This window comes from Oncorhynchus mykiss, chromosome 8, assembly GCF_057628025.1.
Source record: "Oncorhynchus mykiss isolate SJ-2025 chromosome 8, ASM5762802v1, whole genome shotgun sequence".
Taxonomy (NCBI): domain Eukaryota; kingdom Metazoa; phylum Chordata; class Actinopteri; order Salmoniformes; family Salmonidae; genus Oncorhynchus; species Oncorhynchus mykiss.
In genome coordinates this window covers 5,162,593-5,181,210 of record NC_143029.1, presented here as the reverse complement: position 1 = coordinate 5,181,210, position 18,618 = coordinate 5,162,593, and the positions used below count along the sequence as shown (strand labels likewise).

Below are 18,618 nucleotides of genomic sequence, written 5' to 3'. Positions count from 1 at the left end.
AGCCTCACACACACAGTGTAGAGAGAGAGACACAGCCTCACACACACAGTGTAGAGAGAAGAGACACAGCCTCACACACACAGTGTAGAGAGAAGAGACACAGCCTCACACACACAGTGTAGAGAGAAGAGACACAGCCTCACACACAGTGTAGAGAGAAGAGACACAGCCTCACACACAGTGTAGAGAGAGACAGCCTCACACACAGTGTAGAGAGAGACAGCCTCACACACAGTGTAGAGAGAGACACAGCCTCACACACAGTGTAGAGAGAGACACAGCCTCACACACAGTGTAGAGAGACACAGCCTCACACACACACACCATGGCCTTAGCAGTTTAGTTAAATGTCCTAGTACACAACAAGTACACCATTATCCACCTGGCCCAGCTAACAACCCTATCCCATGTCAGAGAGGTTAGAGAGAGCAGACAGAACCAAGCTGATACTATTCCCTATATAGTGCACTACTACAGACCAAAATACATTTAGCCTATGTTAATAATTGAATTATCAATAACTGTTTAACCTTTCGGGTCAACAACGTGTAACATTGGCGTGTTAAACAGGCAATAAGCCCGACATGAATTCAATTCAATTAGATCAAAAATAATGAAAGGAACATGAGAGCATAACACTTCCTCTGTTTGGGGACAGCCAATGGCGTCTGTTTGGGGACAGCCAATGGCGTCTGTATGGGGACAGCCAATGGCGTCTGTATGGGGACAGCCAATGGCGTCTGTATGGGGACAGCCAATGGCGTATGTTTGGGGACAGCCAATGGCGTCCTAGCCAGCGCAGAGTCCTTTCCCATAGGATAATACATTAACGGTGTACCTGTGATAAAGGGGGAGAAACATGGTGTGTCGGATACTAAAATCAGAAACTTGGAGAGGCAAGTTCCCAATTCGGGAAATAACCACTAGAATGGCCTTCCTAGTGGGGGAAAACCCAGGCCAGAATGATGGTACACCAGATGGTGACGTTTCTTCACTGACCTTTCACCTTTCAGACATAAAGAGAGTAACAAACACGTAGCTAGGTTAACCCATACAATCAAGTGGAGGGTAGGAGTTCCTGAGTACCATCCGAACGCACCAATAACCTCCTGACAACTAAGACTCAACTGGTTGTCTAGTGTGGTAGATCAGACCGACATTGATCATTATCAGACTTTTATAACCTACCACCTTATCACGCTTCTTCCTGACTCAAGAATAACCTTCTTCCCTTGTAATAGAACGGCAGGTCACCAGGTATTGAAGACACCCCCCAAAAATCCTGGTTCAGCCCAGTACGGCTTGGCTCAGCTCAGTTTGGAATGGTTTGTCTTGGCTCGGGTTCAGTAGTGTGGTAGAATAGTTACAATAGTGATTACCAGGGAGGTGTACTAACCGTATGTGAGGATGAGGAGGAGGAAGGGTTTGTTTCGGAGCAGCCTGAGGATGGAGGCTGTGTAGGAGTACTGTTCAGGAGGGATGCAGCGAGCTGTCGCCTGAGCCTGGGTGGGAGGGAGCTCCGGACGCTCCTGGAACACTGAAGAGAGAGGGAGGGGGGATGGAGAGATGGAAGGGGGTGGAGAGAGGGAGGGGGGATGGAGAGAGGGAGGGGGGATGGAGAGATGGAGGGGGGATGGAGAGATGGAGAGATGGAAGGGGGATGGAGAGATGGAAGGGGGATGGAGAGATGGAAGGGGGATGGAGAGATGGAAAGAAGAAGGGGAGATGGAGAGAGATGGTGAGAGATAGATGGAAAGTTAGAGGGGGGATGGAGAGAGGGAGAGATGGAGAGAGGGATGGAGAGAGGGATGGAAAGAGGGAGAGACGGAAAGAGGAAGGGGAGATGGAGAGAGATATCAGTAACATACCATCAAGAGTGTAGCGCGACATTTAAGAATGAATCAGAGTGGGTTATGCAGACATTACTCCTTAATCTCAGTTTCATATACACTACCGTTCAAACGTTTGGTGTCACTCAGAAATGTCCTTGTTTTTGAAAGAAAAGCAAATTTTTTATTTATGAAAATAACATCAAATGAATCAGAAACACAGTTTAGATGTTAATGTTGTAAATGACCATTGTAGCTGGAAACGGCTGATTTTAAATGGAATATCTACATAGGCGTACAGAGGCCCATTATCAGCAACCATCACTCCTGTGTTCCAATGCCACGTTGTGTTAGCTAATCCAAGTTTATCATTTTAAAAAGGCTAATTGATCTTTAGACTAGTTGAGTATCTGGAGCATCAGCATTGGTGGGTTCGATTACAGGCTCAAAATGGTCAGAAACAAATAACTTTCTTCTGAAACTCGTCAGTCTATTCTTGTTCTGAGAAATTAAGGCTATTCCATCCTAGAAATTGCCAAGAAACTGAAGATCTCGTACAACGCTGTGTACTACTCCCTTCACAAAACAGAGCAAACTGGCTCTAACCAGAATAGAAAGAGGAGTGGGAGGCCCCGGTGCACAACTGAGCAAGAGGACAAGTACATTTCAGTGTCTAGTTTAAGGAACACAAGTCCTCAACTGGCAGCTTCATTAAATAGTACCCACAAAACACCAGTCTCAATGTCAACAGTGAAGAGGCAAATCCAGGATGCTGGCCTTCTAGACAGAGTTACAAAGAAAAAGCAATATCTCAGACTGGCCAATAAAAAGAAAAGATTAAGATGGGCAAGAGAACACAAGACACTGGACAGAGGAAATACACTGAATTTCTGATCAATTTGATGTTATTTTAAATGGGACATTTTTATTTTGCTTTTCTTTTAAAAACAAGGACATTTCTAAGTGAACCCAAATGTTTGAACGGTAGTGTATATGAAGCTGAGATTAAGGAATAATCTGGAACGGTAGTCTATATGAAGCTGAGATTAAGGAATAATCTGGAACGGTAGTCTATATGAAGCTGAGATTAAGGAATAATCTGGAACGGTAGTGTATATGAAACTGGGATTAATGAATCATCTGGAATGGTAGTGTAGGTCTTAAAGAATAAACAGATTATTATTTCATCTCAGTGTGCCCTGGTGTCCTTGGTAACGCACTGTGGAAGGGAATTGTCCCATCTAATTTCTAAATTAATTACTGTACTCCTCCAGATAAACACACACACACAGATAAACAAACCTAAGAACTGCCCTTCATCCATGTATAGAGAGAATATAGGTCTAGAGACTATTGTATGAACATGCAAATATTGGAAGGTGTTTTAACAGGCTACGCTTCAAGTCTTGTAATTGGGGGATCTCTCAACTCAAAACAGGATATGCATCCATCAGAATTCAACAGGTGACATTCCTTTGGGTCTGAGAAATGTTTGTTACTGTGACTGTCTTTTAATCCTTGAAAGCGTGTTTTTGTCATCTAGCTGATAGCCTAAAAGCCTATGGACAGGAGTGGTGAGCTGTACTTGCTTGATCTATGACCTGCTTCCAGCTGCCATTCTCCTGAGAGAGCAGGTTCTCAGCCAGGAGCTTCCAGCTGCCATTCTCCTGAGAGAGCAGGTTCTCAGCCAAGAGCTTACAGCTGACATTCTCTTGGGAGAGCAGGTTCTCAGCCAGGAGTCAAGGCAGGGGGGGTGCTGCAGATGTCTTTGTTTGTGTGCAGAGTACTTTGTTATTATCTCTAAACTACAATATTCCCTGGGGTGTCTTGACAAGCAGGATTGCACTCTTTGCTAAGTCCTGTCAACTACAATGTGCTCACTGAACTGGCACCCTCAGCTACAGTACACTCAGAGCCAAGGCCCTAGCCATATTTCAGATTCTTCAATGTAGCAACCCTTTGCCTTGACAGCTTTGCACACTCTTGGCATCCTCTCAACCAGCTTCACCTGGAATGCTTTTCCAACAGTCTTGAAGGAGTTCCCACATATGTTGAGGACTTGTTGGTTGCTTTTCCTTCATTCTGCGTTCCAACTCATCCCAAACCATCACATGTCGGTTGAGGTCGGGTGATTGTGGAGGCCAGGTCATCTGATGCAGCACTTCAAGACTCTCCTTCTTGGATCATTGTCATGTACAATAACAAATGATAGTGGGACTAAGCACAAACCAGATGGGATGGCAGAATGCGGTGGTAACAATGCTGGTTAAGTGTGCCTTGAATTCTAAATAAATCCCAGTGTCACCAGCAAAGCACCCCCACGCCATCACACCTCCTCCTCCAAGCATCACAGTGGGAACCACACATGCAGAGATCATCCGTTCACCTACTCTGCGTCACAAAGACATGGCAGTTGGAACCCAAAATCTCAAATTTGGACTCGGACCAAAAGGACACATTTCCACCGGTCTAATGTCCATTGCTCGTGTTTCTTGGCCCAAGCAAGTCTCTTCTTCTTATTGGTTTCCTTTTATAGTGGTTTCTTTGCAGCAATTCAATCATAACGGCCTGATTCACGCAGTCTCCTCTAAACAGTTGATGTTGAGATGTGTCTGTTACTTGAACTCTGTGAAGCATTTATTTGGGCTGCAATTTCTGAGGCTGGTAACTCTAATGAACTTATCCTCTGCAGCAGAGGTAACTCTGGGTCTTCCTTTCCTGTGGCGGTCCTCATGAGAGCCAGTTTCATCACAGCTCTTGATGGTTTTTGCGACTGCACTTGAAGAAACTTTCAAAGTTCTTGACATATTCCGGATTGACTGACCTTCATGTCTTAAAGTAATGATGGACTGTTGTATCTCTTTTCTCATTTGAGCTGTTCTTGCCATAATATGGACATGGTCTTTTACCAAATAGGGCTATCTTCTGTATACCCCCCTACCTTGTCTCAACACAACTGATAGGCTCAATTGCATTAAGAAGGAAAGAAATTCAACAAATTCACTTTTAACAAGGCACACCTGTTAATTGAAATGCATTCCAGGTGACTACCTCATGAAGCTGGTTGAGAAAAATGGCAAGAGTGTACAAAGCTGTCATCAAGGCAAAGGGTGGCTACTTTGAAGAATCTCAAATGTAAAATATATTTTTATTTGTTTTACACTTTTTTGGTTAGTACATGATTCCATATGTGTTTTTTCATAGATTTGATGTCTTCACTATTATTCTACGATGTAGAAAATAGTAAAAATAAAGACAAACCCTGGAATGAGTAGGTGCGTCCTAACTTTTGACTGGTACTGTATTTCAGCTATATGTCAACCAATAATTGCACCGTGAAAAAAAATGTCAGTCACGTTTGAGTGTTTGAAAAGTGTTTGAAAATCGCAGTATCTGACCAAAACCAATTGCAATTCGATATTTTGTCTGAATCGTATAGCCCTACTTCAGAATCCTTTCCAAACCTCAAATACACACTGCATTGCAGGAAAGTTCTCCTGCAACAGGGTGATCAAATTAAGATCCTACATCTGTAGGTAGAGCAAAACAAGAATGACACAAGGGCAGAAGAGCCTTAATTAGGCTGCACTAACTAGATACCTGTAGGTTTAACCTCACTACAGTACAACTAGAGAACGGTGTTAACCTAACTACAGTACAACTAGAGAACGGTGTTAACCTAACTACAGTACTACTAGAGAACGGTGTTAACCTAACTACAGTACTACTAGAGAATGGTGTTAACCTAACTACAGTACAACTAGAGAATGGCGTTAACCTAACTACAGTACAACTAGAGAATGGTGTTAACCTACCTACAGTACTACTAGAGAATGGTGTTAACCTACCTACAGTACAACTAGAGAATGGTGTTAACCTACCTACAGTACTACTAGAGAATGGTGTTAACCTCACTACAGTACTACTAGATAATGGTGTTAACCTCACTACAGTACAACTAGAGAATGGTGTTAACCTCACTACAGTACTACTAGAGAATGGTGTTAACCTCACTACAGTACTACTAGATAATGGTGTTAACCTCACTACAGTACAACTAGAGAATGGTGTTAACCTCACTACAGTACTACTAGAGAATGGTGTTAACCTCACTACAGTACTACTAGATAATGGTGTTAACCTCACTACAGTATAACTAGAGAATGGTGTTAACCTCACTACAGTACAACTAGAGAATGGTGTTAACCTCACTACAGTACTACTAGATAATGGTGTTAACCTCACTACAGTACAACTAGAGAATGGTGTTAACCTCACTACAGTACTAATAGAGAATGGTGTTAACCTCACTACAGTACTAATAGAGAATGGTGTTAACCTCACTACAGTATAACTAGAGAATGGTGTTAACCTCACTACAGTACAACTAGAGAATGGTGTTAACCTAACTACAGTATAACTAGAGAATGGTGTTAACCTAACTACAGTACTACTAGAGAATGGTGTTAACCTAACTACAGTACAACTAGAGAATGGTGTTAACCTCACTACAGTATAACTAGAGAATGTCATTACAAATATCCTTTTGTTTTTCACAATGAGCATAATAAGCACTCCCCACCAGCGAAAAAGACAATGGTGTTTTTATCCGTTGTGTTTCGCTCTACAACTCGTGACCGGGCCCTCTGATCGGGTGACTTGTATGTCACACCCTGATGACACGGCTCCCTGCGGCCACTCCTACACGTGTCAGCAATAAATCAGTTAAACCAGCCTGTTTCAGTGCTGAAACAGTTCCTCCTTGGCCATTGGCAAAAACATCTGCTTTGCGTGTCTGTGCCTGTTATGAGAAACAAAACAGAGGGTATGGGATAAACAGAAAGCAGGGGGAGACACAGAAATACAGACAGACGAGAGACAGAAAGAAAGAGAGAGTGGGGAGAGAGAGAGGAGAGACAGAGACAAAGAGAGAGTGGGAGAGAGAGAGAGAGAGAGAGATAGAGAGAGAGAGACAAAGAGTGGAGAGAGAGAGAGAGACAAAGAGTGGAGAGAGAGAGAGAGAGAGAGAGAGAGAGACACAAAGAGAGAGTGGGGAGAGAGAGAGACAAAGAGAGTGGGGAGAGAGAGAGAGACAAAGAGACACACAAAGAGAGAGTGGGGGAGAGAGAGAGAGACAAAGAGAGAGTGGGGAGAGAGAGAGACAAAGACAGAGTGGAGAGAGAGTGGGGAGAGAGAGAGAAACAGACACAGACAGAGACGAAGAGAGGGGTGTCTTTGTGCTGACACATTTCCTGTCTGTAGGAACGGGTCACTTCCTACAGAACGCAGCCCTTCTCCCACTCAGAGCGCTCCTCTAACTTTTCAAAGTCAGGAAGCACACTTAATAAAATCGATGTGTTGTCCAAAACTGTATTGAGGCGTTTACCGTTTATAGAATGATAAAACAAAGTATCTAAACAAGTACCTCTTTTCAGCCATGTTCTCACAACGACAGACATCAGACATTCTACAATCTCCTCTGGAGGGAAAGTTCTGGAACTATAAAGTCAAGTCTACCAATTCTCTCTTTGTCAATGTTTCGTATGTTCATAGTAAAAGCCTGAGTGTCCTAAATTACATCCCAAGTGGACAGGCGTACCTATGCGCCAACACACACACACACTACAAACCCAACACACACACACTACAAACCCAACACACACACACACACACACACAAACCCAACACACACACACACTACAAACCCAACACACACACACACTACAAACCCAACACACACACACACACACTACAAACCCAACACACACACACACTACAAACCCAACACACACACACACTACAAACCCAACACACACACACACTACAAACCCAACACACACACTACAAACCCAACACACACACACACACACAACAAACCCAACACACACACACACACACACACACACACACACTACAAACCCAACACACACACACTTTACATACCTGACATACAGGCCAGATGCTTCAGAAGGGGATGTATGAGCAAGAAAAAAGAAGAACAACAGAAGCCTGAATAATTTGAAATGTAATTTAGAAGACGCATTCATCCAAAGAGACTAACATGCAAACATTTAATAATATAATTGAATAACCCAAAATTCACTTCAGGTCACACAGTCAGAAATCACTCACCAGGCTAAACAGAACAGAAATCACTCACCAGGCTAAACAGAACAGAAATCACTCACCAGGCTAAACAGAACAGAAATCACTCACCAGGCTAAACAGAACAGAAATCACTCACCAGGCTAAACAGAACAGAAATCACTCACCAGGCTAAACAGAACAGAAATCACTCACCAGGCTAAACAGAACAGAAATCACTCACCAGGCTAAACAGAACAGAAATCACTCACCAGGCTAAACAGAACAGAAATCACTCACAGGCTAAACAGAACAGAAATCACTCACCAGGCTAAACAGAACAGAAATCACTCACAGGCTAAACGGAAATCACTCACAGGCTAAACAGAACAGAAATCACTCACCAGGCTAAACAGAACAGAAATCACTCACAGGCTAAACGGAAATCACTCACAGGCTAAACAGAAATCACTCACAGGCTAAACAGAAATCACTCACAGGCTAAACAGAAATCACTCACAGGCTAAACAGAAATCACTCACAGGCTAAACAGAACAGAAATCACTCACAGGCTAAACAGAAATCACTCACAGGCTAAACAGAAATCACTCACAGGCTAAACAGAACAGAAATCACTCACAGGCTAAACAGAAATCACTCACAGGCTAAACAGAAATCACTCACAGGCTAAACAGAAATCACTCACAGGCTAAACAGAACAGAAATCACTCACAGGCTAAACAGAACAGAAATCACTCACCAGGCTAAACAGAACAGAAATCACTCACAGGCTAAACATTACTTCCTCGTCAGCTAAAGTGACACACTAAACCTCCATCATGTTGCACACACTGGTCAGTGCTATGAACATGTAATAAACAGAGATAGAAATCCGAACGCTAATTAATAAATATATATATATATATATATAAATAAATGCAGGTTGTGCAGTGCTTTCAGAAGGTCTCCACACCACTAGACTTTACCCCATGTTTTGTTGTGTTACAGCCTGAATTAAAAAATGGATTCAATTGAGACTTCTGTGTGTCACTGGCCTCACACATTACCCCCATAGTGTCAAAGTGGAATTATGTTTTTAGAAAATTGTACAGATTCATTTATTTTTTTTAATTGAGTCAATAAGTATTTAACCCTTTGGTTATGGTAAACTTAAACAAGTTCAGGACTAGGCATAAGGTTGGACTCACTCTGTACGAAATAAGAATGTTTAACATGATTTATGAATGACTACCTCATCTCTGTACCCCCACACATACAGATAATTGTAAGATCCCTCAGTCAAGCAGTGAATTTCGGAAAAAAAAAAACTGATTCAACCACAAAGACAAGGGACGTTACCATCGCAAAGAAGGGCACCTATTGGTAGATGGATAAAATGTTGTTGTTTTTTTAAAGAAGACATTGAATATCCCTTTGATCATGGTGAAGTTATTAATTACACTGCGGATGGTGTATCATTACACCCAGTCACTACAGAGATACAGGTGTCCTTCCTAGAGCTGTGGCGGTCATTACATTTTGTCAGCCGGTGATGGTCAAGCAAATAACTGACGGTCTCACGGTAATTGACCGTTAATTAACATAAACACATTTAGCATCTCCTGGCTTCCACGTTTTGTCCACAAGCCAAATCAAATCAAATTTATTTATAAAGCCCTTCGTACATCAGCTGATATCTCAAAGTGCTGTACAGAAACCCAGCCTAAAACCCCAAACAGCAAGCAATGCAGGTGTAGAAGCACGATGGCTAGGAAAAACTCCCTAGAAAAGGCCAAAACCTAGGAAGAAACCTAGAGAGGAACCAGGCTATGTGGGGTGGCCAGTCCTCTCCTGGCTGTGCCGGGTGGATGTTATAACAGAACAAGCCACTGTTACGGACCATCTACATTTATAGATGCAGAAATCGCTCCGTAATTTCCTGGTGTCTAAAATTCTAATAGTTCGACCTAAGTTCAGTTTATGTGACATAACAAATATATAAATAAATAAAATCATTCAAAATAGGCTGCTAAAGCATGACTTAAAGAGAAGACAATGAAAAGACTAATATCTAATCTGTCTTTTAGTTATAAAAAAAAAAATGTTCAACTTAATTGAGCGAACAACATCGGCCATATCCCCGTGAGTGCGCACAGCTCATATTCACTCTTTATCCTGTTGTGCCACTTAAAAGTTAAGACAAAAGTTTCCTCCTCCAGTTTAGATGGAAGTCATATTCTGTTAGTGCCTCCCCTTCTCCCCTTCTCATGGGCCTTTTACATAGACCAGGTTGTTTCATATTCTGTTAGTGCCTCCCCTTCTCCCCTTCTCATGGGCCTTTTACATAGACCAGGTTGTTTCATATTCTATTAGTGCCTCCCCTTCTCCCCTTCTCATGGGCCTTTTACATAGACCAGGTTGTTTGTACTGATCTGTTTGTCAGTAGTACCCCCCCCCCCCCCCCCCAATGCATCTGTCAGAACAGGGCCAAGATAAAGAAAATACACGTCAACCATAAGCACTTGAATAGCAAACGGAGGACACTTTCCCTGCGGTTAATTTTCATGCCAGCCAGCTAGGCTATACTCCTGTTGTAAAGAGAAGCAATGTGCTTAATATTAGGGAAGTTGAGAAATATATATAGTAGGCTATAGAAAGCTGATGGGATCCTCCTCTTTTTAATAGAGGCCATCACTCTGTTCTCACTCCATTGCATAGCCTATAGAAATGTTGTGTAACATGAGCTCATGGGCTCTCATGAGGTGTTTGATTAGATTTTCCATTACATTAGCATTGATGTCAGAGTTATTATGGTCACAGTAAGAGCCCTAGCTCTTCCTAACTCAAGTTGCTGGAGAGGTAAGGAAACCTCTCAGGGATTTCACCATGAGGCCAATAGTGACTTTAAAACAGTTCCAGAGTGTAATGGCTGTGATATGAGAAAACTGAGGATGGATCATCAACATTGTAGTTACTCCAAAATACGAACCTAAATGACAGAGTGAAAAGAAGGAAGTCTCCACAGAATAAAAAATATTCCAAAGCATGCTTCCTGTTTGCAAAACGGCACTAAAGTACAACTGAGAAGAAAAAAATGTGGCAAAGAAATTAACTTTATATCCTGAATACAAAGCGTTATGTTTGGGGCAAATACAACACATCAGTGAGTACCCCTCTTCATATTTTGAAGAATATTGATGGCAGCATCATGTTATGGGTATACTTGTCATTGGCAAGGACTAGGGAGTTTTTTAGGATAAAAATAAACAGAATAGAGCTAAGCACAGGACAAAATCCTAGAGGAAAACATGGTTCAGCCTGCTTTCCAACAAACCCTGGGAGATGAATTCACCTTTCAGCAGAACAATTACCTAGAACACAAGGACAAATCTACAGTGGAGTTTCTTACCAAGACGACAGTGAATGTTCCTGAGGGGCCCAGTTACTATGTTGACTTACATTGGCTTGAAAATTCATGATAAAACTTGAAAATGGCTGTCAGCTATGATCAATAACCAACCTGACAGAGATTGAAGAATTTAAAAAAGAATATTCTGCAAATATTGTACAATCCAGGTGTGAAAATATCTTAAGGGACGTACCCAGAAATACTCATAGCTGTAATCAATCGCAGGTGATTCTACCATGTATTGACTCTGAACGTTAAAATACATGTTTTTTTTTTTTTAAGTTAGAATTTCAATCCATTTTAATCCCACTTTAACACAACAAAATGTTTTTTAAAAAGGTCAAGGGGTTATATACGCATTAGTAAGAGTTTGATGATGTGATGTTTGTTGTTATACTATAAATATAAACATGTTACCTATGACGACCAGTAGGAAGAGCAGTGTAGCAACTCCTGCTGTGATGTAGAACATGATACTGATGTGATAGGCCAGCTGATCCATGTCCTCAACGTTAGGCACCAGGATGGGAGGGACCAGGAACCCAATGGCTATACCCAACTGGAAGAGAAGAAACACAGCATAACAACAACCACACTTATTGGAGATGCATGTTGGGAGACAGAGAGGCTGTTGTAAACAGAGGGCATTCATTCATTCATTGTAGTACAAATTGAACCTGTCTCAAACTGGCTGACAGGCAGTGCATGTTGGGCCATCTCTTCAGAGGTCCCAGTGATAAAATCAAAATGTATTTATAAAAGCCATTTTTACATCAGCCGATGAGACAAAGTGCTTATACAGAAACCCGGCCTGAAACCCAAAACACAAGCAATGCAGAGGTAGAAGCATGGTGGCTAGGAAAAACTCCCTAGAAGAAGCATGGTGGCTAAGAAAAACTCCCTAGAAGAAGCATGAAGGCTAGGAAAAACTCCCTAGAAGAAGCATGGAGGCTAAGAAAAACTCCCTAGAAGAAGCATGGAGGCTAGGAAAAACTCCCTAGAAGAAGCATGGTGGCTAGGAAAAACTCCCTAGAAGAAGCATGGAGGCTAGGAAAAACTCCCTAGAAGAAGCATGGTGGCTAAGAAAAACTCCCAAGAAGAAAAGAGGAACCAGGCTCTGAGTGAGTGGCCAGTCCACACTAAGTGATATAAGTGGAAATATTGAACAGCCAGTTGACTGAGGAAGCCATGTTGCATCTTGTGTAATAAGACCATAACAGACCATGGGCCATACAGGAACTACTATACTGTAAGTGTTATAGTGACATCAAAATGGGAACACCTGCCCAGCCTCACGGACCGGAGGCTTCAGAGAAACACCTGCCCAGCCTCACAGACCGGAGGCTTCAGAGAAACACCTGCCCAGCCTCACAGACCGGAGGCTTCAGAGAAACACCTACCCAGCCTCACGAACCGGAGGCTTCAGAGAAACACCTGCCCAGCCTCAAGGACCGGAGGCTACAGAGAAACACCTACCCAGCCTCACAGACCGGAGGCTTCAGAGAAACACCTACCCAGCCTCACAGACCGGAGGCTTCAGAGAAACACCTGCCCAGCCTCACGGACCGGAGGCTACAGAGAAACACCTGCCCAGCCTCAAGGACTGGAGGCTTCAGAGAAACACCTGCCCAGCCTCAAGGACTGGAGGCTTCAGAGAAACACCTGCCCAGCCTCACAGACCTGAGGCTACAGAGAAACACCTGCCCAGCCTCACAGACCTGAGGCTACAGAGAAACACCTGCCCAGCCTCACAGACCGGAGGCTTCAGAGAAACACCTGCCCAGCCTCACAGACCGGAGGCTTCAGAGAAACAACAACCCAGCCTCACAGACCGGAGGCTTCAGAGAAACACCTACCCAGCCTCACAGACCGGAGGCTTCAGAGAAACACCTGCCCAGCCTCACGGACCGGAGGCTACAGAGAAACACCTGCCCAGCCTCAAGGACTGGAGGCTTCAGAGAAACACCTGCCCAGCCTCACAGACCGGAGGCTACAGAGAAACACCTGCCCAGCCTCACAGACCTGAGGCTACAGAGAAACACCTGCCCAGCCTCAAGGACCGGAGGCTTCAGAGAAAACAGGAATATGTCAACTAGAGTAGCAGACTGCCAGGGATACTAATGCTGCATTTAGATAGACAGCCCAATTCTGATATATTTTTCACTAAATTGGTATTTTGACCGATCAGATGAATGAGCTCAGAAAAAAAAAATCTGATGTCAAAAGATCTGATGTGATTGGTCAAAAGTGAAACGCAGCCGGAGTCACATTTACCGTGCTCGCAGTGGTGATAATCCTTCTCAGCATGCTTGTCTGGCTGAAAGTGGCATTGCCAAACCAATAAACAACACAGCAAGTTCAAATACTGAAATAAAAAGATTTGTACAGTCAACATTAAAAGATCCCAGCTTTTTGAGAAAGTACAGTCTCTGTTGGCTCTTTTTGTAGATCAGGTCTGTACATTTACTCCACTGAAGCTTATTGTCCAAGAGGACACCCAGATATTTGCATTCCACTACAAATCTCTGTTCTGACCTCTGATAGATGTTGGAGAGGTAGGTGTTGTACACTTCCTGAAGTCTATGCACATCTCTTTAGTCTTGTTGGTATTGAGGACCAAGTGTGATTCGTCACACCACTCTACAAAGTCATCTAGGACCGGGCCATGATGTTCCTCGTCATCATGCAACAGGCTGATCAAGGCAGTGTCATCAGCGAACTTAACGAGGTGTCTGTCCGGATGGGAACTAGTACAACCTATTAGTGTACAAGATGTACAGGAGTGGGGGACAAAACACATCCCTGGGATGTGTGTTGGTGGTGCATTATGTCTGAAACACGGGAATCTACTTTGACCCACTGGGGTTATTCCCAGCACTCCTGTGGAGCCGGCAGGATAGTCGAGCAACCAGAGGATGGGCAAGATGAGTGGGATGGTGGAGACGGGCCGAACAGTCCCCCATTAACATCGACAGGGCTGTAGTGGAGTGGGTCGAGAGTTTCAAGTTCCTTGGTGTCCACATCACCAACAAACTATCATGGTCCAAACATACCAAGACAGTCGTGAAGAGGGCACGACAAAAACTTTTCCCCCTCAGGAGAATGAAAAGATTTGGCATGGGTCCCAAGATCCTAAAAAAGTTCTACAGCTGCACCATCGAGATCATCCTGACCGGTTGCAACACCGCCTAGTATGGCAACTTCTCAGCATCTGACCGTAAGGCGCTACAGAGGGTAGTGCGAACGGCCCAGTACATCACTGGAGCCAAACTTCCTTCCATCTAGGACCTCTATACTACACTGCTCAAGAAAATAAAGGGAACACTAAAATAACACATCCTAGATCTGAATGAATTAAATATTCTTATTAAATACTTTTTTCTTTACATAGTTGAATGTGCTGACAACAAAATCACACAACAATGATCAATGGAAATCAAATTTATCAACCCATGGAGGTCTGGATTTGGAGTCACACTCAAAATTAATGTGGAAAACCACACAACAGGCTGATCCAACTTTGATGTAATGTCCTTAAAACAAGTCCAAATGAGGCTCAGTAGTGTGTGTGGCCTCCACGTGCCTGCATGACCTCCCTACAACACCTGGGCATGCTCCTGATGAGGTGGCGGATGGTCTCCTGAGGGATCTCCTCCCAGACCTGGACTAAAGCATCCGCCAACTCCTGGACAGTCTGTGGTGCAATGTGGCGTTGGTGGATGGAGCGAGACATGATGTCCCAGATGTGCTCAATTGGATTCAGGTCTGGGGAACGGGCGGGCCAGTCCATAGCATCAATGCCTTCCTCTTGCAGAAACTGCTGACACTCCAGCCACATGAGGTCTAGCATTGTCTTGCATTAGGAGGAACCCAGGGCCAACCGCACCAGCATATGGTCTCACAAGGGGTCTGAGGATCTCATCTCAGTACCTAATGGTAGTCAGGCTACCTCTGGCGAGCACATGGAGGGCTGTGCGGCCCCCCAAAGAAATGCCACCCCACACCATGACTGACCCACCGCCAAACCGGTCATGCTGGAGGATGTTGCAGGCAGCAGAACGTTCTCCACGGTGTCTCCAGACTCTGTCACGTCTGTCACATGTGCTCAGTGTGAACCTGCTTTCATCTGTGAAGATCACAGGGCGCCAGTGGCGAATTTGCCAATCTTGGTGTTCTCTGGCAAATGCCAAACGTCCTGCACGGTGTTGGGCTGTAAGCACAACCCCCACCTGTGGACGTCGGGCCCTCATACCACCCTCATGGAGTTTGTTTCTGACCGTTTGAGCAGGCACATTTGTGGCCTGCTGGAGGTCATTTTGCAGGGCTCTGGCAGTGCTCCTCCTGCTCCTCCTTGCACAAAGGCTGAGGTAGTGGTCCTGCTGCTGGGTTGTTGCCCTCTTACGGCCTCCTCCACATCTCCTGATGTACTGGCCTATCTCCTGGTAGCGCCTCCATGCTCTGGACACTACGCTGACAGACACAGCAAACCTTCTTGCCACAGCTCGCATTGATGTGCCATCCTGGATGAGCTGCACTACCTAAGCCACTTGTGTGGGTTGTAGACTCCGTCTCATGCTACCACTAGAGTGAAAGCACCGCCAGCATTCAAAAGTGACCAAAACATCAGTCAGGAAGCCTAGGAACTGAGAAGTGGTCTGTGGTCACCACCTGCAGAACCACTCCTTTATTGGGGGTGTCTTGCTAATTGCCTATAATTTCCACCTGTTGTCTATTTCATTTGCACAACAGCATGTGAAATTTATTGTCAACCAGTGTTGCTTCCTAAGTGGACAGTTTGATTTCACAGAAGTGTGATTGACTTGGAGTTACATTGTGTTGTTTGTTTAAGTGTTCCCTTTATTTTTTTTGAGCAGTGTATATTCTCTACTACCGCATGGCAAGCGGTACCGGGGCACCAAGTCTAGGACCAAAAGGCTCCTTAACAGCTTCTACCCTCAAGCCATGAGACTGATGAACAATTAATCAAATGGCCACCAGACTATTACATTTACCATGAAGTTGAGGAGAAAAAGGGGTTAAAATATATATATATAAAAAAAATATATATTCACTATGCTCGAAGGGATATATAATTTCTGCTTTTGTATTTTTACCCATCTACCAATATGCGCCCTTCGCTAGGCATTGGAAAACCTCCCTGGTCTTTGTGGTTGAATCTGTGTTTGAAATTCACTGCTGGACTGAGGGACCTTACATATCATTTTGTGTGGGGTACTGAGATGAGGTAGTCATTACAAAAATCATATTAAAACACTATTATTGTACACAGAGTGAGTCCATGCAACTTATTATGGGACTTGTTAAGCACATTTTTACTCTGAATTTATTTAGGCTTGTCATAACCAAAGGGTTGAATACTTATTCACTCAAAACGTTTCAGCTTTTAATTTGTTATTCATTTGTAAACATTTCTAAAAACAATTCCACTTTGACATTATGGGGTTAGTGTGTGTAAACCAGTAACACAGCGTCTCAATTTAATCAATTTTCAATTCAAGCTGTAACACAACAAAATGTGGAAAAGGTGTGAATACGCTCTGAAGACACTATATGTGATGACATTGACCTTCCACCTTTGAGGGCCGAGGATGAGAGATGACCAACTGACCAATATAGGCAAGTAGTGGCTCGAGAGTTCATGCGTAATTGCGCAACTGGGTCAAATAGACACCTGGATGGAGTAATCTGTGACATTTAGATAACTGACTAAATCAATAAGACATTACATTGTAATTGCATAATCAAATAGCTATATTAGCAATTACTTTTTAACTTATTGGACCTTGGACTGCATAACATACCTGGTTTCCAAAGACCCCGATGGAGCAAGCGGTGGACACTTCCTCCGATCCGAACCACACCGATGCGATCTTCGAAGGCATCCCAAGGATAAACACCTGCGCAAGGGAGCAACAGAACTGTCCGAGCATGGTCACCGCAAACAGATCCGGTCTCACGCTTGTCACCTTGATCCAAGTCCCCGCACAATTCATGGCCGTGGCCACCAGCGCAATAATACGGAGACCCTTCTTATCCAGTAACCAGGTGACTGGGAATATGAAGGGGATGTAAGTCAACATGTAGATCATAGACATCCAATCTATAGTAAAAGACCCTACCCCGTAGAACCTCATGAAAATGTTGTTGATAATTCCGTACTGGATCCATTGGAAGGAGTTACAGAGAGAATACGAACTGAACAGCAGCACGATGAACCATCTCCGCTTGTAGAGTTTTGTCGTTTTGGTTGTATCGTCACCGTTCCGGTTGAGTTGTATATTGTTCTCCAGGCGCACCTCCTCGCTGTCACCGGCAGACAACATCATTTTATTTTTTTCCATATCGGACACATTTTCATTGTCGTTGATTTCGCCATCAACCAAAGAGGGTTTTCCGCTGCTCATATTGTATCTTACGTTTATTCAACGACGTGCTGGTGAAAACAATCCAGGCACGTATTACGGTTACATTTTAGTGAGAGTTCAGCGTAGACCGACTACGGTTGTCTATGACAGCTCCAAGACAGTTAGTAAATACCGTGTTGGTACATTTAAACCAAGCCTGTTACACCACCAATCAAACTACAAATGACACCAGCTTCTATTTATTACGCCACGTTAGTAAATAACGTCGTTTAAAGAAAATACATTCCCTGAGATAAAAATAAAATAAATGAAGTTAGTTAGAGAAACTAGGAAATTATTCGACGTTCGTGCGAAAGCTTTTTTTAAACACCCCAGTCAAGCCTAGCTACATCACAAGTTAACCACTTCCTAGTGTGCTGGAGTTGACAAACCACTAGCCTACTTTCACAAGCAGTTAGACCTCAATACACACAACTATTTAGCCCTACACGTGTCTCAACGTAACGTACATGACGCGAGAAGTATCAATTGTCCATTGTAAACGCCGGTTTTACGTCCCCACGTGGTACCGACCAGTGACCCCGACAACATTGACCCCTCACCGCCGTCTGTGTTGAAATGTGGCACAACACCCGGGGACATCAACCCAACATCCGACTACTGTGCTCCCCCGCCCTCAGATATACACAGAAAAATAGCATTTTGGCATTGATAGTGGAATCCTTTAGTCTGTAATATATATATATATATATATATATATATATATTCTACAAACTAAAATTATTCCACTATCAATGCCAAAATGCTATTTTTGTTGTTGGTGGCATAAGTTACACAACACACATATTCAAAGCACTATCCACTGACCCAAGAATATAATATGGTTCTGTAATTACAATATAATTGATCG

The 18,618-nt window shown here is 43.5% G+C and overlaps 1 protein-coding gene across 4 annotated transcripts in view; it reads right to left on the bottom strand.

Moving 5' to 3' along the window:
- LOC110529278 (choline/ethanolamine transporter flvcr2b) overlaps positions 1–18,614 on the bottom strand; it is a 52,557-nt gene extending 33,943 nt beyond the window's left edge. Inside the window, exons 1-3 of one of the 4 annotated variants that reach the window (XM_036984602.2) lie at positions 17,145–18,614; positions 11,740–11,881; positions 1,397–1,537 (exon numbers count right to left, since the gene is read on the bottom strand). In XM_036984602.2, the coding sequence (XP_036840497.1) occupies positions 1,397–1,537; positions 11,740–11,881; positions 17,145–17,747 (886 nt within the window). In that variant the 5' untranslated portion in view covers positions 17,748–18,614. The remainder of the gene's footprint in view (positions 1–1,396; positions 1,538–11,739; positions 11,882–17,144) is intronic. The other 3 variants (XM_036984601.2, XM_090242444.1, XM_090242443.1) reach the window with 3 other exon arrangements.
- Positions 18,615–18,618: the final 4 nt, after the last annotated feature.